This window comes from Vulpes vulpes, chromosome 12 (genome assembly GCF_048418805.1).
Source record: "Vulpes vulpes isolate BD-2025 chromosome 12, VulVul3, whole genome shotgun sequence".
In the NCBI taxonomy this organism is placed as follows: Eukaryota; Metazoa; Chordata; class Mammalia; order Carnivora; family Canidae; genus Vulpes; species Vulpes vulpes.
The window spans coordinates 72,447,412-72,470,616 of NC_132791.1; the positions used below are offsets into that span (position 1 = coordinate 72,447,412).

Genomic DNA, 23,205 nt, shown 5'->3' on the forward strand with positions numbered 1-23,205 from the left:
CTTGCCAAAGTCCTCTATGTCCCTGCCTGCTCGAGACTATGTTAGACCCTTGGTCTCCTGCGAATTGCCTGTCCTGACATCTCTCTGCCCTTTTTTCTCCCTACCTGACTTGGGAAGACCTGTCCTCCTCAAAGATCCAACCACTTCCCATGGCAGGCTTATCCCTCCCAGGCCCCCACCAGATGGGCTCCTCTGCTCTGGGCCACCCCGGTGCTCTTACATCCTGGAACACTTACATCCCCTGATAAGGACACAGGCTGGCACTTCTATCTTTATCTTTCTCACTATGTCTTGGCATACCATCCTTCTTCGATAAGTGTATGTGGAGTAGAATGACTGTAAATCTGCATTCATCAGGGAAGCCAAGAGGTTGGATCGTGAACAATACTGGTCTTCAGGAACATTCTTAGTAACTCTTCTTATTGAGAACTCATGCACTGGGCCAAGTATTCCCATACAGATGTCAATCAAAGCTCACATCAGCTGTAGGCACTGGACCTACCAATGACCTCCCTTTACTCTCTGGAACAGAAGCCTGGGAGGCTGTGACTGGGAAGCAAGGCGATCTGACCAAAGGATTTAAATGCTCCTAACCACTGGGCAGTGCTGCCTCAAGGATGAATAGGTGTAGAAGGTTTATTTTTCTAATTTTAATGATTTTATTTTAATTTTTAATTTTCCCACTGTTTTCCTGGGATGACAGAAAGGTCTGACCGGGATTAAAAATTTGCCAGATATCCACCTCCCTCCACTGTATTCACTGCAGCATCATCTAGAGCAGCCACGGCATGGAAACAAGCTAATTATCCATCCACAGATGAATGGATAAAAAATTATGGTATATGTTTACAATGACAGATTACTCAGCCATAAAAAAGAAGGAAATCCTGCCATTTGCAAACCATGGATGAACGTGATGGCGTTATGCTAAGTGAAATAAGTGAAATAGAAGAAGACAAATATTGTGTGATATGTGGAATCTAAAAAGCCCAAACTCAGAGATACAGAGATCAGACTGGTGGTTGCCAGGGGTGGGGGAGTAGGAGTTGAGGGAACTAGGTAAACATGGTCAGAAGGTACAAACTTCCAGTTATAAGATAAGCAAGTCCTAGGGATGCAATGTACAGCACAGTGACTAAGCTAATAATACTTGATTGTATATTTGAAAGTTGCTAAGACAGTAGCTCTTTCAAGTTCTCACCACAAGGAAAAAGTAACAGTGGGAGATGATGGCTGTTCACTAATCTTAGTGAGGTGATTATTCCACAATATATACATATACCAAATCATTTAGTACACTGAAAACTTATTCAATGTTATATGTCAACTGTATCTCAATAAAACTGGAGGGAAATGTCAGAGATGAACCTCAGAGGGGACAACTTACAGAAAACCACCTGTAATATTTCCAGTCATTGAGAATATTAGATTCAGGCATGCCTGAGTGGCTCAGCGATTGAGCATCTGCCTTTGGCTCAGGGCGAATCCCAGGGTCCTGGGATCAAGTCTCACATCGGGCTCCCCACAGGGAGCCTGCTTCTCCCTTTGCCTATGTCTTTGCCTCTCTCTATCTCATGAATAAATAAATAAAGTCTTTAAAAAAAGATTAGATTTAAGTCAATATAGTATTTCTGAATGAGCTATCCAATGTCACTTAAAGGGATGTTATATCTCTAAGCAGTGAGTAGGGACACAGCATATGAATAATAAACTTGCTAAAATTCATTCTAGACATAGTCAAACGCTGGGCAATAAAATTAAACAGTGCTAAAAATGATATTTTGCATTCTGTCCTGTATATTACTGTACACAGGATATATTTGCACACAAGTATTAAAGTATAGAATTTCTATATAAAAACATGCACACTATGCTTTCTGAGCAGTGACAGATGCTTTCTTTTTAACATGGCTAAGGTTATCTTGGTGGTCAGCTATTTTGGTTCCTGGTTAACTCTAAGGTGAGAGCCACTGTGTCTAGGGGCTTGTGTACATTCAGGCACTTGCTGGGTGAAGGTGCTGAAGGTGTGGTCACAGGAGCTCACACCTTACCCTATACTTCAGAGCTCAACATGTGGGCAGAGGATGTATTTTTCTCACCTTACTCATTAAAAAAAAAAATACCCCACTAGTTACCTTCTAATGGAAACATTAAAACATTTTGAGCAATTCTATTGGGATATAAGTCACATACCGTAATATTTTCCCATTTAAAGTGTATAACTCTATAGTTTTCAGGACACTTGACCCTTGAACAATATGGGATTGAACTGCCAGCTCCACTTTTTTTTGATAACTATAGTACATAAGTATATTTTCTCTCCCTAAAGGTTTTCTTCATAACATTTGCTTTTCTCTAGCTTACTTTATTATGAGAATACAGTATAGGCTCCATATAACATAGTTATATGTGTTAATGCTTATTGGTGAGGCTTCTAGTCAATAGTAACTAAGTTTTCAGGGAATCAGAGTTATGTGCAGATTTCTGATTGTGCAAGGTGCCCCTAACCCCACCCCACTCCTCCACACACACACTATTCGTTGTTCAAGGGCCAACTCTATGTTCACAGAATTGTCCGACCACCACTACAATCTAATGTTTGGGTGAAACTTTTCATGTTAATTATCCTGCAAAATATCAGGAAGTTTCTTGGGGGGACGTGGGCCAATTCCAGTCCCTGTAAAGACCACATAGCCATGGGAGACAATTATGTGAAGGAGGGAGCCACTCACAGATCATTTTTGTAGTCTTCCCCGGCATCCCGGGAATCCTTCTAGAATTACAGTGGCTCCTCACTGAGGGGAGCTGACAGGCACTGCAGATGACTCAAAGGCCCATATACCAACCCTGGAAAGGTTTGGAATCTGAAATGCCTCTATGAGAGTGAGCTCAGGCTCTACTCTGCAATCCTTCAATTTTCCCCTATGATTCTCCTTCCTCTGGGTTAAACTTGCACTTCTGAGGTCCTCCTGTCAGGCGTCCCTGGCTCTTAGATCCAGGGTAGCCTGCTTGGTGGGGAGGTGGGGGTGCTGCCTCCAGAGCCCCTCCTCCACCCGAGGTGGGGGTAGCTGGGCTGGTTAAAGCCGCCTTGTCCTCAGGACTACCAGCTGTGTCCACACCCAGCCAGGAGGCTCCCAAGCCACCCCAGCACAGTTTGGGAGAATACTGTGGTGAGGGGGGTGCCAGGGAGTGGTTTTCGAGGTCTTTGCACATGACAACATAAATCTAATTTCAACATAAAAATCTCTTGCATTCAGACACCTATTCAGTAAGCTCTTTCATTAACGAAGCGCCTCCATCTCCTCTCACAGCTCTCCCTCTTGGCAGGCTTCTCCCTGCACTCTCCCGAGATGAAGTGAAAAAAAAAAAAAACTAAAAAAACCAACACCCAGCATTAACATCATGCTCTTACTAGCTTAGAAAAATAAAGAAATGGAATAAAGCTGCTTTCCCAGGCATTTCTCTTACTATTGGTGTCAGAATTCCCTTCTGGAATCCAGATCATCCATGATAAAAACTACAAGGAGACTCGGTTTTTTACCTACGGAATTGGTAAAGATCAAACAGTTTGACAATAAGCTGAGAGTTTAAATGCAAGCGCGCTCTCTGGAAGGATCTGGCAATCTGTCAAAATTAAAAATGCACACATCTGTTGACCAGAGCTGTTGCTAGGAATGTCTCCAATGGCTATCTCTGCAGAGGGGCATGTGTGCATGCACAAGGCCTGAGCCACTGCTCAGCACTGTTTGTGGGAGTTAAGATGGGGGCAAGGTTGGGATCCTGATCCTGGTCCTGAAGATGGTCCCTGATGCCACCAGGTAGGTGGCAGCACAGCTACATGCAGGGCCACTATGGAACCACAGGCAGGTGGCCTTCTGCAGAGAACAAGGTGAAGCTCTGTATTCTCTTGGAAAACAAGCTACATCTCCAAGATGTGTCAAGGGAAAAAGCAATTCGCAGAACCTGAGTAAATCATGCAGGGAGGGGTTGGGAGACACATACGGTATTTCTGGAAGGGCTCTCAAGACCTGAGGTTGGGAGGGGGCAGTGGTTGCCTCAGAAGAGGGCATTGGCTATAGGGCAGAAACTCCTTTCCTACTGCATGTGTGTTCTTTGCATGGTCATAGTATTTCTGCCCATGTACACTATCTGACCATGTGCCACTATATGAATTAGTTTTGGTAGGTCTGGGATTGTCATCCAGCCCAATCTGACTTCTCTGTGGCTCCCAAGTCCTGCTCACCCAGAAGAATGATGGTCTCGAGGAGAAAGCCCTGTCTGAGCACACCTTCCAATGCATAGAAGGATGGGCGCAGAGCCACCCAAGGGTCTTCCCACTCCCGGGGAGTGTGAGACGCCAAGCAGCAGATGCGCGGAGCACACAGGAAGCCAGTAATTTCAGAACCTTATTTCGTCTGATCTTCACAACATCCTGTGCCAAGGCTGTGGTTCCCATGAACGGACAGGGTATCTCTAGATCCAAGTCCAAGACTCGAGGAAGTCACAGCTGGGTCTATCTGAGTAATGGCAGAGTGTCTCCCTGTTGCTCCTCAAATCAGCATAAGCCCCGTCTTACAATTCAAGGGGTGAGAAATCGCTTGTGTAGAAGGGGCCTGGTCTTTGGAGAGATGCCCACCTCACCCCTGATGGAAAGACCTCCAAGCTCCCTGGTAGGGTCTGGACCCTGGTGACATCAAGAGACTCCTCCTGGCCCCACCAGACATTGCTGTTTCTGACTCCACTTTCTCTGCCATATAGGACATGGCAACTACAGCAAGTCTGGCTCTCCCTACGTCCATCTGTCCCTCCTTTACACAGGCAGGGTGGTGAAATCCTCCCAAGGTGGCTTACAGAAATGTCTGGCCCTAGGACAGAGGCTGCTGTGGCCTAACCACCCCAGCTCAGTACATGCCCTATGCCCACACCCCACCCCAGCATCCAGAGCTTCTAAACAGCTTTCTAGGGCCCTGCTCTTAAATCTTATGGGGAAAGTGAGTGAGAAAAGGTTCTGGAGGGAGAAAAGCCAAGATAAACTCCAGGGAAGGCTCCAGACATGACGTAGAATGGAGACTAGCCCTTTGTAAGGGGGCTGCAGCCCCTTTGCCTGGCTCCCTTTGGGGACCTGTGGGTTCTAGCGCTCCCTCTGTAAACGGTTTGAGAGATACAGGCAATCAGGACCAAAGGCACCAGGATGATGAGGTCCTTTCACTCAGACAGGGGGACTCTGAACCATAATGACAATGACCAGGTCTGGTGGCCGTGTCCCCTAGACTCATGGCCAGGACTAGTAGCACCGAACTCCTGGAACCTTCTTTACAACCCTGGAATGCCTGAGGTGGTGGAAGAGAACAGGAGCTGTCTGGGGCCTAGTGCACATGGGAAGAGGTCAAATTCACAATGGGCAGGCTGGGGTCTGTGTTCTGAATCTGTGGCTGTCCTTTTGGAAAATCTCACCCTCTCTCCTCCTCAATGAAAGCCCTGCCCTCACTGTGAGGGAGGGTGGACAGTTGCAGCTAGAGAGACAGTCTGCACCCCACCAGGGTACGGGCTCACTCCACAGGTCCACACCACCACCCCACCAGGCTGGGGATCCCTTCCCCAGTGCTCCACGAGACTGAGGGTGCTCTTCCCACCACCATCCCATTCTTTTTAGCATTGCTTGGTCCCAGAGCCTAGTACAAATTAGATACTAGTCCGGTTCTCAAGTGGGGTCACTCCCCACTCAGGCAGAAGACGTGCCAGCCAGTCAGACTCCTGCCTCCCAGAATTCCTGAGCGTGTGTGTCCGTGAGAGTATGTATATATGTGGGTGTCTGAGTGTCAGGGTGAGAGAGCATATTGGTGTGTGTGAATATATATGAGTGTGTGTGGTGCGTGAATGCGTATGGGTGTGAATGTGTGTTTGAGCGTTGGATGTGTGTAAGTTTGTGTTTGAGTGTTGGGTACGTGTGAGTGTATGTGAGTGTGTGTTTGAGGGTTGGGCGTATACATGTGGTGTGCTAGGAGAGGTGGGGCAGGTCTACTCTCCTGGGTGAGGCGCCCAGCTCGGGGAGGCCACTGTGCCAACAGGGACGACCCCCGAGGCGGTTGTGGCCTCTCAGGGCAGCACTGTATTGATAAAATGGCAATGACAGCTGCTGCCATCTTCTCACAGAAGTGAGCCAAGGCAGAGGTCCCACCACAGGGTTCCCACACAGACACAGGGACCTGAGGGCCTGGCTCAGGGTCAGGATGGCCTCACCCTGCCTCTGGCCTCACTGGGACTCCATGAGTTAAAGTTACTGCACCACTGGAATCTCTGAGATAACAGGAGACTCTGCTTCCTGCAGTAAACATGGGCAAGGCATTTCTATTTTTAATGAAAAAGTTTTTGGTGTCCTTGTCATTTTAGAATTTCACAAAGAGCAAAGGGAGAAGTAACAGATACTCTAAGTTGTACTAAAAAATACTTTTAAGAAAGTTTAAGTCTTTGCTTAACCTGCCAAAATTTGGCTATAAAAAAAAAGGTCAAACTTTTTTTTGGTGAAATATTCCCTTTGAAAATGAAAGAGACAATCAGATGAAAGCGCTTGTTTTTGCCAATTAATTCTCCAGAACTTTCTTCTTGGAGTGTTTGTAACCTCAAGGCAATCTTCCTTTATAAGCAAATTTCACTAAACATAAAGAGAATCCTTCGGTTTAAAAGTACTGTTTACTAAGGTTACATCACAAAATTTCCAGAAGGTTCCTGTGAACTTGGGAAACCCCGGATGAATAAGACTGAGGGAGGAATGGCGTAATGATGGGGAGGAGGAGGGGGACGTGGGGAGTCACTTCCAGTGCTGAGTCCCTCCCCAGAGGCCCCTATGAAGCCCTCTGTTGGAGAATGCCCACAGGAATCTTGCAGGCAGGGTGTGAGCAGGGTGCGGGAACTGCTAGGGCTCGCTCCTGAGAGCCAAACATACTCATCTCTTCTCAACTCCACACTCAAGGACCTCACATTGACGACCTGAAATTAGCCACAGGGAGCCAGCTGTCAGACATTTATCTGCACATCCTGGAGCAGGGGCTCTGTTTTGCAAGGTTCTTGTGGCTTGGAGAGGTGGCAAGGCAAGTGGCCTGCCTCCAGAGTCTGTGCCCCATCAACTCCAGGTTAGTCTCTTCTGAAGCATCCATCCCATGAATTGAACCAATACAGGGAGGAAATGGGTGTCATATATGATGGGGTTCCCAGAGCCAGAAGTAGTCTGGAACAAAAGGGTGAGTTTTCCCCCGTGTCATCTAATTTCTCTGGATGGCTGTTTCCTCAGCTGAAATGAGAGACAAACCCCCTAAGCACATAATAAGCTCTTCTGAAGACCACTATGTAAGCAAAGAGAGCTTGTGGGGGAAGGGCGTGCACACGCGTCCTGCCCCTCCTGATTCTGGGAGATATGAGCAGGAAGAGTATGTACCTGCATGGAGGGTGAGATGAAGTCAGCACCATATTTATATGACACAAGACCTGACTTCTAGAAAAATTGTGAAGACTGTTTGCTCCAACTGGCCATGCCAATGAAGGATGGGATCTTTAACTGATGCCTATATTCATCTTCTGACTATAGTGGGTCCAGTCTGCAAGTTCTGGAACCCGGGGACTTGGGTGTGTGTATGCACTGGGCATAGAGGGGACACTGGTAGCCCTCTGGTCAACATCCTTGTGGCTGCATCTTGAGCATATGGGATTAGTGATACTGAGTTATTCTTGGAGAGGGTGCCCAAAAGCGAGAGCCCAACTTTAGCAAGATAAATAATGGCCCTCGAAGATATCATGTCCTAACCTCTAGAATCTGTAAAAATATTTATATGGGAAAAGGTCTTAACAGGTGAAATTCAATTAAAGATCTAGAGATGGGACAGACTCCTGGGTTATGCAGGTGGGCCCTAGATGCCATCACAAGTGTTATAAAAGGGAGGCAGAGAGAGATTTGACTTGGAAGAGGAGAAGGTGATGTGACCACAAAGGTATAGACACAAGCCAAGGAATGCTGACAGCCACGAGAGTCTGGAAGCAACAGGACCAGATTCTTCCCTAGAGTGTCCAGAGAAAGTGGGGCCCTTCTGACACCTTGATTTTGGCCCGGTAAAACTGAGTTTTGGATTTCTGGTCTCCCAAATTGTGAGAAAATAACATTCATGTTGTTTTAAACCAGCAAGTTTGAGGTAACTTGTTACAGCAGCCAGCAGACACTAATACACCAACTAACACAAAAGATAATGAATTCAAAGCAAGGGCTTTACCTTCTCGAAAAAATTAAGAATTCGTTAATTCTGCATAGCCAAGTTCTCCCCCCAGCCCCCACCTCCATGCATTACTAAATGCAGTGGTAAAGGATAGGGAAGATCTAAAAATCCGTGGACAGAAAGTGCAATCCTTTTTGCCAAATTCCCATGCATGTGTTGGTCCCTGCTGACATGCTAAACTCTCAGTACATCAGCTGCTTAGTGTGTGGAGGATCAGCCAGTACTGGGTCTGGCTTTCTGTGGGAGATGCAGAGAGATGAGGGTGAACAAGAGCCAATCTGAGCATGGTCATTAGCAACTAAAGCTCAGTCCCTGCTCACCTCTGTAGGAGCAGCCCTGGAGATTTGACTTCTCCAGGAGGAGGCTTCGAAGTGGCAGATTGTAGTGGGGGCCAGAGCCAGCCCAGAAAGGGGACCTAAAACAGCTTGTGTTCAGACACAGGTACGCATAGACCTCTTTGGAGTTCAGTGACGAGTGCAAGCGACTTATTCTAAGAGCATCTTTGCAAATTTTGCCAAATCCTTGTACCAAACATGCAATCATATCCTTAATAGTTTTCTATGAAATTGATTAAGTTTTTGAAAACCTAAATAAATGCACTGTGAAAGAGCACAACCATAAAATGAAATCGACTATCACCGGCCATACATACACAGACCATAATCCAGAACTAACCCAGAACAACAGGTTTAATTCTAGCCAGCTGCTGTCATGAGGCTTGAGCTTTGGGCAGTGTCCTCGTGCAAGGGGTGCTTGGCAAGTGTAGGAGAGCTGTAAAAGACACCTTAGCACCGAGCTGAGACTTTCTCCTGGCTACTTGAAAAGGAAATAACTCCCATGTGGGAATTCCACGTGGCTCCTCGACTTCACTGAGTCCTTCAGAGTGGGATCTGCTAGTGGGGAGCCCTGATGTGAGGACATAGGTGGTTACAGCCCAAAGCTCATCCTTTCCTTAGGGGACCAAATATGTGCGGCCCCTTAAGAAAGCAGAACCAAACCCCAGATCTAGAGAGTCTGAGCCCATCTCTCCCCTAGGCTCAAAGAGACCACAGAGAAAGCTGGATGCAAGTAGGAAGCAGGAAGGAAGACTGGGGTGCTGGTGTGGGGAGGGGTGCAAGAAAGTACCTGAGAGGAGCAAGGAGGGAGGTCGAAGATGTTGGACGGGCAGATCCTGGTGGGTTTACTAGTCTGGCTAGGGCTACCAGTTGGTCAAGGGCCTTGAATGCCACACTGAGGGATTTAGACTCCAATGGGCTTCTGGCAAAAGTGGCACCTTTGCCTTGCCTCTCAGCCCAGAAATACCCACAGGCAGCCCTATACGTTGTTAATGATGCCCCAAAGCCCTGAGATTTTTGCTGGCGGTTCAGGAATTTAAATTGACGCCTGCTTGGCCTGGGGGAGGCTGCATCCCAAAGCCCGCTGGGCTGCGGGCTTCTCAGTCAGAGGTCCTTTTTCACTTTCAGAAGCGGCTGGCCTCAGAAACGAGGCCTGTACAGATCTTGGCCCAGGGCTCACTGCTGGCACGTCCCACCCCACAGCCCTCGGCGAAGTCAGACAGAGGCCTTTCATGGCTTCAAAAGTTCCACCAGGTCCTCCAGCCACAGGAGGCTGAAATGGGTAACTGAATCCTACTCAAGGAAAAAAAAAGGCACAGTGACCTTTTGTCCCTGCAGAAGTTCCGGGCCCTCTCCCCAGCCAGCGGGGGCGGCCCAGCCAGGAGAGTAAGGAATTGCAGATGTCCGCGCAGGGCCGCAGCCGCCCGCCCCACCACGCAGCCGCCTCTCCGGACAGCACCGCGTCTCTGCCGCCGCCCCGAGCCCCGAGCCCGCGGGGGACGCCCGAGCCCGGCCCTGCTCCCCGGACCCGACTCCTTCCCCCAGCTACGGCTCGAGGCTCGAGGCTCGGCGGGCCATGCTGCCCTCTCCCCAAGCTTCGCCAGGAGCTGTTTCAGCAAAGAGGCGGCAACGCGGCATCAGCCCTTCTAGGGACGAGAGGTTCATTTTGGGACGCGAGGAGAACGCACGGGCCCTTCCCGAGCGCACGAGGGCTGCTCCCGGCGCCACGCGAGCGAGCCTGGCGGGCTGCCAGGGAGGGTGCAGGTGGGGTGGCCCCTCCTGGGGGGCGCGGGGGCTGAGACCGGGCTGGCCACCCCGCGCCCGGGACGCGTGAGCTTGTGCGTGGCCTTCTTGAGGGCGCTTCCTCACTGGACACGGGGGGTACCTCTGTATCGTGAAGGGCCGGCCCAGGACAGGATCAATTCCGTCCCTCTTGTGGGGGGCCAGGCTGGGTTGCCCTCACCAAGCCCGAGACCGCGGAGGGGCACCTCCTGCCCCACACCTCTTGGAACCTCCCCTCGGGGACGGGCGGCAGGAGGCGGCAAACCCAGCCGGTGGAAGCCTCTAGGTCTGGGCGGGGGCAGGTCGATGCCGCGTCCCGCGCCCGCCAGGGTCCCCGGCGCCCCGCTCCCCGGCCCCGGGGTCGGGGCCGAGAAGCTGGGGGGCCGCCGCCCGCGCCCACCACGCTCACCGCACATCGTGGCTGCTGCCCGCGCCCTTCGCGGCTCGGGGACTCTGCGCGCTCCGACACTCGATCCCGTGCGCGCCTGGCGCTCCGCGGGCCTCGGCTCCCGCCGCCGGCCTCCGCCCCTTATAGCGAGGAGCCCGCAGCCGGGGCGGGGCCGGGGCGGGGCGGGGCCTCCTCCGCCTGCCCGCTCCCCATTGGTCCCCGGTCGTCGTGGCAACGGCGGGGACTGGGCCCCCAGGAGTCCGGGAACTGGGTGAGGGGCGGCTCCGCGCGCAAACCGGGCGTGTGGGGCGCGGGCGCCGGGGTCGGGTCCTGGACGTGGCCTGGGGCGGCCGACAGTCTGTTCACAGCCAGACTCGACACGCTCCCGGCGTGCGGCTGTGGGCGGGGCACTGAGCGGCTCCGGGCTTCAGTTACCCCGTCTGCGAAATGGGATGACAGTGAAAGCTTCCTGTCCGGTCCCGGTGAGGATTAAGACAGTGTGTGTAGGGCTCAGACCGCAAACTCAGGCACGAGGCCCGCGCTCCCCTGGGCGCCCCTCCGGGGCCAGGCTTCTCCGAGGGCATCAGAGACGTGGCGCGCGGACGGCCTCGGAGCATGCCCATGCCCCCCTCCCGGTGCGGAGAGAACCCTCGGGGCCTCGCCGCGGGAGGACAGAGCTGGGGCCCCTCCCAGGTGGAAAGGGACTTGGCCAGAAAGGGGAGGCCGGCAGGGGCAAAGTCAAAGACAAAGTCCGGCAGTGGCAGAATTGGAGCCGAGCCCGGGGTTTACTGGAGGGCCGCACCGGGAAAGCGGGGATTCCCCAGGTGGGGAGCGGCGCGGGGGCGACCCGGGGGAGCCCCACCCTACCCCCACCTCCCCCACCCCGGTGCCTCGGAGCGCACCGGTCGGTCCGAGGCAGCCAGGGGCATCTCTGCCCGCCTGCCGGCCAGGAGCCCGAGTCTGGCCCGGCTCTGAGTCACTGACGCTCGTTCCTCCGCCCGGTTCCTGGCTGGCTCCTCCCCTCCCCACTGCTCTCCCGGCCTGGGCCTCAGTCTCCCGAGGAAGGTCACGAGAATTGGCCCAACATTTGCGTACTTTGAAGGCATCTGGTGTTTTTTTATTTTACTTTTTTAAAAAAACATCTTGAAATTCTAAACAGATACTTCCCAGTCGTGTTAGAGAACAAAACGAAGCTTTTTGCCTCCTGTCTGGGGCATTTTTCCTGGCGTACCCTTTCCCTAGCTTCACCACGGCTCTGGCAGGTCCTACGCAGAGTCTGTGCTACCCATTTGCCCGTTGAGGATACTAAGGCTCAGTGACCGTAAGGAAGGGGTTTGGTTGAGTCATTCTACTGGGAAGTTGTGGAGCCAGCTCTAGAGTCACTGTATCCGCCTGTCCCCATTCACGGTGCAGGGTTGCTTTCATTTCATTTCATTCTCTCATTCCCTCATTCCTAAGCAGCTGCTTCATGCCTGTCCTGATGCGTAAAGGGACTTCATGATGAGTGAGAATGGTGCAGCCTGGGCATGTACGTGGCACTTGGATAGTGGTGGGAGGCAGACACTAATCCAGTGTCATACAGAAAGGAAGAAACTTCCAGGTGGGATCTGGATTGATGGGGGGAGAGTGGGGAGGGGTTGATAGAGAGGGTGCCAGGCTCTCCCTGGGGACTGGGCTGGCTGGAGTTGGTGCAGGTCAGAGTAGAGCCGTGACAGGTTGCCAGAGGAAGTTAACAGACTTGAGAAGGGAGGTTCAGGTGTGTGCAAAGTTCCCACAGCTGAGGACTACTAGAGTGCTAGCTACCCTAGACCAGCACCACCCCCCACCCCCCATGTAACTGAGGTGGGAACAGCATCATGTCATCAGGCCCTCTGCTAGTACCAAGACACCAGGAGCCCTGGGGTCCTACTAGGGTCCAGATCTGTCTCCCATCCTCCTTGGGGGTTCACAGCTCCCCAGTGGGGAGTGGCATGAATGCTAGGACCCCCATGGAGGTATCTGCAGCTTGGTTAGCATTATCTCCTCTCTTTGGGGGCTAGTTTTGTGGTCTAGGCCTGGCCACATAGCCACTAGATCCGGCTGGTGCTGGCCTTGGTGCCTTGGTTCAGGGATCAGCATGTGGCCTGTGCTGAGCTCTACCTGCTCAGAGACATGGGACAAATCAGAGGAGATGAGCCTCTTTCCTGCCTGGTGGCACAGCTGGCTGGAAGGTAAACTAGTGATGCTGGGGACCCTCTTGTCAACTTTGGGGTGGGGTGGGGTGGGGTGTGGAAGGGCTGGCTGTCTGAGAGTGAGGCAATCCAGAGCACAACAGATTTGTGGGATGGAGAAAGATGAACATTTTTTTGAGCTCTGGGATTTAGTTGGAACTGAAGCCAGCATTTATCCCTGGAATTCTCAGTATCAAGACTCAATAAGTTCCCATCTTTTGCATGCACTCTGAAGTGACTTCTGTCATTTGCAACTGAATAGAGTCTTGACTCCTTTGACCTGTAGGAACCATGATCTGAGGTTCCGGGGAACAGTTAGGCAGCTGGTGACCCCAGCTGGTAAGGTGCTGCTGGTTAGAGACCCTTCCTGCCGGCAACCTTGTCAGGGAGTTGTCCTGGTACAACCCAGGAGGCCCCTGGGACTTAGTAAGATTAAGCAATCTCCCCAAAGTCACTCAACTAGGAAGACCAGCTAGGCTGGTCTGGATCAGGAGGCCCTTGTGTGGCCCCTCTCAGAGGAAGGAGAAAGAAAGACCATGTATATAGACACTTGCCTCAGCCTGTTTTCCTGGGAGAGTGAGCCTGAGTGGCAGGAGCTGGAAGCCTGGCTCTTGTCCCACTTTCCAGGAGTGACCTTGACCCTTCTGGCCAGCAGAGCAGGACCATGTGCTGGGATTGCAAAGAGCTTCTTCACCTGCACTGTTTTTTCCAAACCTCAGGTCAACTCTGATACACTTAGGGGATTTGTTCATTGACTGGATTCTCCCAAACAACCCGGAGATCTGCTTCCTCCTCTCACACAGTCCACTAAGCCCCATGACTGTCCTGGTAGACATGGAATGGTGCCAGCTATCATCTGGCTACAGGCCCTGTTCAGCCGCCTTTTTCTGTAACATTTCTGCTGGGGCCTGGGCAGGGTTATGGGGTCCATGGCATGATGAGGGCTGCCCTTAAATCCTGTGGGAGTCCTTGCTGGGCTTTCAACAGCTTCCATGTTGTCATCAAGGGTCCTCAGCTCCAGTCTCCACTTACCTCAGCTGGGCTGTGACTGCAGGGTGACCAGGGTTAGTCACCTGTTCCTCCTGGTCTTCTTATTCCCCTCTGAGAGCCAAAATGCCAGGCAGAGCTCGGTGTCAGCTCCTTCAGCCCAGAGATCCAACCCTTCCCAGAGAGCTGTGGTTTCCCAGGCTTTGGCGGAGGATTCAAGGGGTGTGTGTGTGTGCAGGATGCTGAAGCCTGCAGCTGGATCTCTGAGTTAGATCACTCCATCCAGCAGCAGGGCACCAGATTCTAAGGGGACCCTGAGCGGTGCCCATGGCAGACAGGGTTGGGGGAACCCAGGTCAGAACCCCCAGGTATGGTGACTTGGATGGTGTTCGTTGCCTCTGGGTAGATGGTCCTCAGCTGAGACCTGTGGTGGGGAGTGCAAAGCAGTGCAAAACATGAGGCCAGAGCTGGGGTCAATCAGGAAGCCACCTCCTCAGACTCCTCCTTCCTCCCTCCTATAGGGTTGGGGATGGGGACAGGGATGGGGGGAGATGCAAAAGACACAGGGCTAAGGAGGGTCTGAGAGACAGGCCTGAGGCCAGGGTTCGAGGACAGCCTGAAATGGAGAGCTGGATGGGAAACTGAGGCAGGAATCCTGGAGGGATTAAAGCCTCAGGTTCTTTGTCGGGGCATGGGAAAGTGGGAGGGTTGTCCAGTGCAATTTTGGCCGCCAGATGGCTCCACCCCACTGCCACCACCCACCTCAGCACTGAGGCAGGAGAGGCCCCCCCATCCCTTTCAACACAACACACAGGTTATCTTCCTGAGGAGTTCCTTGGAGCCGTGGACTTGTTCTACCTCCTTTCTCTGTCCTGTGGGGACCGAGGGGGAGTTCTGCCTTAAGCCTCAACTCCTGTATTCTTTTATGATTGTAAATTAGTTAAAAAAAAATAGGCTAATTATAAATCTTTGTAACTTTTTTCTTCCAGAAGAGATACCTATTCATTTTAGGAAATACAGAATAAAAAAACACTTTTAAGAGTTAATCCTGTCAGATTTTTACCAACCCCTGAAACATTATTCTTTGCATTGGTAGTCATTATTTATTTTTCTTAAAATGATTTATTTATTTATTTTAGAGGAAAAGAGAGCACGATGCGGGGCGGGGGGGTGGAGCAAGAGAGAGAATCTCAGACAGGCTCCCTGCTAAGTGTGGAAGCCCAACTTAAACCCATGACCCCCAAGATCATGACCTGAGCTGAAACCAAGGATCAGACGCTCAACCTACTGTGCCACCCAGGTGCCCCTGGTAGTCATTATTTAAACAATAATATGGTTGTACTACAAATTTTTTTTTTTTTAGCCAGAGATTGATCTCTGATTAGAAATAATTTCAAATTGTGCTGTGAAGCCCAGATCTGGCCCAGGAGTGTCAGTGCTACCAATGCACTTCTGCTGCTTTGGCACCCAGGAAAAACTGGGTGGGAGTGGGAGAGGGGGGGAGTGCGTGTGGGCAAGCAGAAGCCTGGGATTGCATGCATTGGCTATTGGGTATCTGTGAATGGGGAGAAGTAGCATACCCCAGGGGGTACAGGCCCTGGGAGTACTCTGGGGGCTCTCTGGGCGGTTCCAGGGAACTGGTGATGGTAAGGCTTGCATGTGACTACAGAAGCTCCACCACTCCAAGCAGTGTATTATTTCAGGCCCCATTATTTCAGGCAAGCATCTCCTCTGGGACAAAGAGGCACCAGACCCACTCTTTACCCCTCCCCTAACTCTGTGCCCTGGGAGACTGGCCTTCATGGGGATCCCAGGCTCCCTGGCTACTGGTTGCCTCTGGCCAGCAGGAGGTCTGGAGGTGGGGGTGCGGTCAGGATATAAATATTCTCCCTGAGGGCTCAGGTAAAGTCTGGTGGCCTCTCCCACACTGCCCTGTCAGGGTCCAGCCTATCAGGTCTCTGGGTGGTGATACTCTGGCTGAGCACCCCTGAAGCTGACCCAGCCCTGCTGGTTGTCTTAACCCTGCATGTTCCCTTCAGGAAATGCTCTGTCATCCTGTCTGAGGGTGTAACCCAAGGTGACTAGCTGTCTGACTTTTTTTTTTTTTTTTACTGCAACTGTCCTGGGGTTAGTTCTGAGATTTCCACATCCCAAGGAACCTCTCGGTCCTGGGCAAACTGGGGTGGTTGGCCACTCTGGCTGCTACCAATTTCTCTGGATGCTCTGATGCTCCATTCTTGCTTTCTCGCCTTCTTGTCTGCTGAGACAAGATTGAGAAGGGCTCAGTCTGTGTCCTGGGCTTCCAGTGTCTCTGACTGATTAGAAGAGCTGACAATTCTGGCCACTGTTGCCTGGTGCTGAGTGTGGCTGTATCCTTAGAGGGGCTTGCCCTCCATGTCCTCCCTAGCCTCCCTCCTAGGCTGAGTGCTGGCTGTCCTTCCAGCCCTGGTTTCCTGCTGGGCCCTGTAGGCAGCTGAGTCAACTACTCCATCCATTACTGATGTCGTGCAGATTCTGGGGGCGGGTGGAGGAGGGGCTCTTCAAATGCGGTGGCCCATGTCCCCTCCAAGTCGTCCCGTCTAACAGTGGCATTCGCCTATGATTCTTAGAGCCTAGGACAGGGACAGAGGGTGAAGGTTTGGGGTCCAGGACTCTTCTGGTGTCCATCTCCATTGGACAGTGAAAGGGGTGTGCTTCTGGGTGGCCCATGCAGATGCTCAGTGGAGTGCATCCTATGCAAGCATCAGTCCAACTGCATAGGGCAGGGTCTGGGTTCCAGAGCAAATCCGAAGCCTTTCTTGTCTCATGTGCAGCCTGGTTTTCATGTTTGTTGACGCAGGTGGGATATGAGGGTGAGAAGGAGGCTTCGGGGAGGGTCTGCCTGGGAGTTCACTAGGACACAGAAGCCAAGATGTCTAGAGTGACTAATGGGCAGAGAGGACATTTGGGCCTGTTTTCCTTTCCCCTGGAGACAACACCCTGGATTCCTCCTTGGAATTCTCTCCTTCTCAGCTTGCTGGCTCATTTGCAGCTGGCTTCCCTCCCAACTACTGTGGTGGGCACATAGCCCAGGCCTAGACAATGAGGCCACCATCCTCAGAACACAGGAATTGGGTCTGGGCTTTTCAAGGGACCTAAATCAGGCCGATGAGAACCAGAACCAGGAACATAATCCTGGAAGAGTGTTGCAGGACCCATTGGAAAAAGGAAGTTTTCTTTCCAATGGAGTCCAGTGAAGGTATTAGAATATGGGACTGGGGGTGTGCCAGCTTGTGCCAGCTTGACCCCAGTGGGGAGAATTCAAGAGTGTAGAGAAAACAGAGGAAAGCAGATCTGTGTTGGCTGCAGTCCTGCTGGAAGGCATGCATGCCTGAGCTTCTCAGGCATTCTGTCCTTGCTTGGCTGGAGGCCCTGCCTTACCTGGTGAGGCTGACCCCTGCCCTCAGGAACTGATACCTTGTTTGCCCTCTCCCTGACTCCTGCGGCTCTGCTCTTGGCTGTGTTTGGGGGCTTCCAGGCGGCTTGCCCAGACATTGAGTTGGGGGTCATTGTCTTCATGTGCTGTGAGTTGTGGAGGCGGGTCCTTCCTGGGACATGGTCCTCCAGGCACTGATCTTTGTGAACTCCTCATGGGAGGTTTGTAGCATCACCACCTGTTTCTGTAAGGTGAGAACATCACCATGGTAACGTGACCTTTAACATAACTTTGATTTTCAGTGGAGTGTGGGGAGAGAGGGAGTCTCAGAGCTCACAGGGTTTCCCCATTCTGCTGGCACATGAAGGCCTTACACATTTTCTAGAATAACTGGATCTGCCTGCAAAAACCATCTTTCTTTTCTTGTAAATGGCAACCAGAGGGTGCCCTTGTTAACTTCCCTAGAAGTATCATCTTTAGAAAATCTTTTTGACCTTGGCAAATATGTATACACATGCACACACATATGTACACACATACTTTTTTGTTTTGAAAAATTTCAAAAATAGTCTAATGAACCCCCATGTACTCATCACCCAGAGTCAACAATTATTTTTTAAACTTTTAAAAATATTTTATTTATTTATTCATGAGAGATATAGAGAAAGAGGCAGAGACACAGGCAGAGGGAGAAGCAGGCTCCCTGTGGGGAACCCTATGCGGAACTCGATCCCAGGACCCGGGGATCACGCCTTGAGCCAAAGGCAGACGCTCAACCGCTGAGCCACCCAGGTGCCCTGGAGTCAACAATTATTGATGTGTAATTGATTTTGTTTCAACCATCTCTCCAACTTTTGTGTTGTTGGAATAAGTCATGATATGATTGATTTATTCCTTAAATAATTCATGATGTGTAAGGCTCTTAAGCTGTAACCAGTATCACACCAAACAGAATTAATAGTGATATATTTATATTATCTAACACTCACCTCATCTTTATTATTGATATATATTGGAGTATATTCAATATTCCTTGATTGTCGCAAAAAATGTCTTTTTATAGCTTGTTGGTTTCTTTTTTTATTTTTTAGTTTTTTGCTTGTTGATTTATATTGGGATCCCGACAGCTCTTACTGGTTGCCTTTGGCTGGTATGCCTGTAAGACTTTTACATTTATAATCCGCAAAAACATATACAACCTCCCTCTCCCACATGCAATGGTCTGATATTAGCAAGTGTTTTTACAGCCTGCAAGGCTGAGTATCTGCTCCCTGGCACATCTGTCTCCTGCCTGGCTCAGGGCAGGCAGGAGGCGTGGAGCTCATAGGAGGCAAGGAGACCAGAGAGCTGGCCTCTGGCCTAGTTGGGCTGGTCAGGTTTGCACTCTGACTCTCTGCAGCCTTGTGGTATGGCCTTGAGGAAGGCATTCTCTTCTTCCAGAGAATGTGGAGGATAGCAGGCGATCATACAGTGCCTGAGAAGTGCCTTCATACATATTGTGGCAACATGTATCAACAGGAACCTGGTTTCATGGTGTGGAATATACCCACCCCGAAATACTGCACAACTCTGAGACTCAGGGGAGGCATGGGTGTGTACTGGCTATGTTATTTGGCAGGAAAAAAGGGCTACAGAGATGCTACAAAGTCTCTACTCATTGCATTTGGTTTCATATGTAACAGCTTTGTAGAGATATAATTCATGTATCCTATAATTCAGCTATTTACAGCATACAACTCAATGCTTTTAAGTATATTTATTCTCAGAGTTGTCCAACCACCACCACAATCGGTTAGAGAATATTTTCATCATCTTCCCATTAAAAAAAAAGAAAAGAAATCAGGAGCCTCCAAGCTTGGCAGGAAAAGTTTCTTGTACATAGGGCCTCCTGCTCCTGGAAAGCAGAGGGGCCTACCCAAGCCCAGGAAGAACAGTGTGGGCCTCCTGTCCTGCTGGCAAGGTAACCAGTGGCCAGTCCTGTGACTCAGGCTCCAGCCGGCCCCATGAAGCCAAAGGCTGTGGAGGCGCACACAGGGCTGGCCTCTTGGCACAGCTGCCTGGCCAGCCCACTCCTTGGCAGAGAAGCCAGGGCAGGGAGAACAAGGCACTCTGTGTCCTCTAGGGATACAAACTGTCCCACATGAAGCTGACCAATCTGTCTATGGAATGAAATACTTTGAATCTTTTCGTGGGTCTGTAGATGTTGTAGAGTGGAAATAATTGAAAGCAGGCCAACATCCGGACACTTAGCCCTCCAAGGCTGGCACGTCCATGCGCATAGATGGGATCATGCGGGGGATACTGATATCGCACAAGCACAGAAACCTTTCCTGGAGGGGAAACGTGGACCTCGTCTTAACTCCCACCAACCCTACACACACAGGCTGGTCGTGGTGACTGCCTCCTCCAGGGACGCTGGCCACTATGTGACTTTACGCCAGGCACCTTTTACATCTGGCACAGTGAAAATAATTCCGGATGTGACACTGTGTTTTCTCATTGACCACCAAAACATCCCTGAAATCCTGTGCACCTCAACAGCTGCCTCGTGATGGGACTTCCAAGATCTCCACTGAGCACAGGACTCTGGCCAGGCCCCCGCCTTCCGCTTTCTGTCCCCTGAACACGACCTCGGCCACGAGGCCAGCCTGGAATGCCATATGGTTCTGGCCTCAGGCCCCTGCTCAGTTCAAGCTGGCTGCCTAACTGCATGTTTGCATCCCCTCAAAAAATTCGTGTGTCAAAACCCTAACTCCCAGTGTCATGGGATCTGGAGGTGAGGCCTTTGGGAGGTGACTCCATTGAGATGAGGTCATGGGGGTGGGATCCTGTTGTTGGGATTTGTGCCCTTACAAGAAAAGGAAGGGAGAGTTCTCTCCCTCCACACACAGGCACCGAGGGAAGGCCACAGGAAGACACAGCAGAGGGCTCTGTCTCGGTGCCAGGAAGAGGACCCTTACCAAGAACTGGAAGAATCGCCATCTGCTGGCACCTTGAACCTGACTGCCCAGACTCCAAACTGTAGGAATAAGTATCTCTCATTTGAATCACCTGGTTATTTTATTATGGCACCTGAGCTAAGACATCAACTTAAGCAAGAAAAGAAAGGAAATCTTCTATTCCAAAAAATAGATCCAGGAGCTCCAACAGCATCCTTGTGGTGCTGTCCTCCATTCACCCACGTCCAGGTAGTCTTGGGGCTCAGGCAGGTGCCCGGCCTGGTTGCCAGGTTTAGACAGTGAACCAGACAGGTGGGGAGAGAAAGGAGCTCTCTTCCCCGGTCAGGGGGACCAGTGCTGGGAGCTGAGGACAGGGGTTTGCCCTGGAACCGCCTGGAATGATTGCTGAAGGGAGGGTCCTCAGATGGGAAGAAGGGAAGATGCCGGGTGGTCTGAGACTACAGCCAGCCATCAATGACACTCACTGAGTAGGTTCAGTCTGAGAGAGGCTGCAGAAGCAGGGAGAACCTTCCTTTCTTATGTCTTCTCTTTGCCCAGAGAGGAGCAGTCTTGTCTCTTTCCTGAGAGGATTGAGAGGGAATACAATAACCCTCAAGGCAAGGATGGGGATCCACTCAGAAAACTCCCTGCGTGGGCCCCTCCCCCACCAGGGGAATCAAACTCTTTTACCCCTCAGGCACTTCCTGGGCTGGCCATGCACCAGCCTTGCACTGGCACCAGGGATGGCGATAAATCAGGTTCCAATCCCTGCCGTTGACAGCTCACGGTGAAGCTGGGAGGCAGATGTGAATCCCCACTGTGCTGCACAGTACAACAGATAAAAAGGAACAAGTGGAGGAAGTGACCCACTCTTCCTAGAACCGATCTGGAGTGTGTGTACCTGGAAGAAAAAAAAAATTGAAACTGTGGCAAGTCAGAAAGGGACTTTGGTGGTTCACATAACTCAAAATTGCAGGGGTAGGTACAGGGGCAACTGGATCCAGGTGCTCAGATCCCGTGTCCAGTCTCTAAGCTCTGCTTTGGCTCCAGGTCGGCTTCCCTTACCTGCTGGCTCCTGGTAGTCCCAGGCTTACATCTTACTGACTTAGCACCTCCAGTGGGGGCTCCTTCCCCAGAGATTCCAGCAGAAGTCCTGCAGTTTCCTCAGATGGTCCGAGGAGTCTTGCATCCCTGAGTTACTCACTGGATGTGCCATCATAGGTCTGGGTCACACCCATCGTGGAGCTGGGGGTGGCATCCCCAAATAAAGTCTGAAGTGCTTTTACCAAACTAAATCCATGGCTAATGGGTTATAAAACATTTTGTCGGGATCCCTGGGTGGCGCAGCGGTTTAGCGCCTGCCTTTGGCCCAGGGCGCGATCCTGGAGACCCGGGATCGAATCCCACGTCGGGCTCCCGGTGCATGGAGCCTGCTTCTCCCTCTGCCTGTGTCTCTGCCTCTCTCTCTCTCTCTCTCTCTGTGACTATCATAAATAAAAAGAAAATAAAAAATTAAAAAAAATAAAATAAAACATTTTGTCTATCACAAGTGGGTAGGACACGTACCAGACAGAAGAAAAGCATGGGGGGAGCCCAGCCAGCAGGAACCAGAATTCTGTGGTCAAAGAGGCAATTATTGTCCTTAAGAAGGATTTCTGAGGCAAGAGGAGGTTGGGTGGGTGGGCTTGGGTACAGGCCTGGCAATAGCCAGGGAGCTATAGGAGGTCGCACAGGTGAGCTCCAGAGCTATCAGTAAGGGGTAGTGGGGAGAAAGGAAGCCATGGCATGGTCTTCAGTATCCAGCTCTGGGGGCAGCAGGAGAGCTATTTGCTGCTCTTTGGAACATGAAGATGGCAGCAGGCTGAAGGGGTTGGGGATGACTGATTGGGCCCTATTGGATCTGAGCTGCCTGTGGACACATGTGCCCCTTTGGAGGTGAGTCTGGAGCTCAGGGAGGGACCGTGCTGGATGCAGGGTTTAGAGCTAGGGACCTGGATCTGAGGAGGTGGAGAGTGTGGGGGGAATGGGTACACTGAGGAATCCAAGTCCTTGTACCCTCTCTTGGAGCCCTGTGGCCCTGCAAGCCCCTTCACCTTCCTGAACCTCGCCTGTGAAATGGGGCTGAGAAAGCCTAGCTCCCAGGCAGTTATGAGAACAGATGAGGATGCCCTATGCAAACTGCAAAGCATAGACTGACTAAGGTGCTCAGAGGATGGCAGAGGTGGGTGAGCAGGGGAGGCCACAGAGGGTCTGAGAACCACAGCCTAGGGAGGGATAGAGACCATCTATGCAGAGGGACTACTGGGGCCTTGTTAGCTGAGGTCAAGTGGCCATGGTAAGGACCAGCAGGTGGGGCTCCAGCCAGGGCGAGGGAGCTTAATCAGTGGGGGGGTCACCACCAAGGATAGCCACAAAGCCACCCTGTTGGCAGTGTTCAGACCCTTAATTATTTTCTCCTAAAAACACAGCTGGGAAGTGAATGATCAGTGGCCTTAGGGATGGGTGTTGCCCAGATGGCCTTTTTGTCAGCCATCCCAGCATAACAGGATTTTTCGAGATGGTCTTGTCAGTAGCAGACGAAGAAAATGAGCTGTGTGTTACTTGTTTGCAGAATGAGTCAGACTATGGAGGGCTATAGGGACACTGGGGCCTTCTGGGCCAATCCGCCCATTGGACAGATGGGGAGAGGGGCCAGAGAGGCCGGATGCATCATGCATTCATGTGGCATGGCTGGGACCCTCGAGCTGCCACCAGCTGGTGCTGGCACGGGGCCTTCAGGTGGAGCCACTCTCAGGGTTGGCACATGCTCCATTAACCCCCAAACCTACACACAGCCTATGCTGGTTCAGGATGTTATCAAAAGGGCCCAGCTTTTCTGGGCAGTTGTG

At 51.4% G+C, this 23,205-nt stretch overlaps 1 protein-coding gene across 1 annotated transcript in view; it reads right to left on the reverse strand.

Moving 5' to 3' along the window:
• Positions 1 to 10,929, reverse strand: part of GFPT2 (glutamine-fructose-6-phosphate transaminase 2) — a 41,762-nt gene extending 30,833 nt beyond the window's left edge. The window contains exon 1 of the mRNA XM_025988563.2: positions 10,788 to 10,929. Coding sequence (XP_025844348.1) covers positions 10,788 to 10,794 — 7 coding nt within the window. The 5' untranslated portion in view covers positions 10,795 to 10,929. The remainder of the gene's footprint in view (positions 1 to 10,787) is intronic.
• Between the last annotated feature and the right edge of the window lie 12,276 nt (positions 10,930 to 23,205).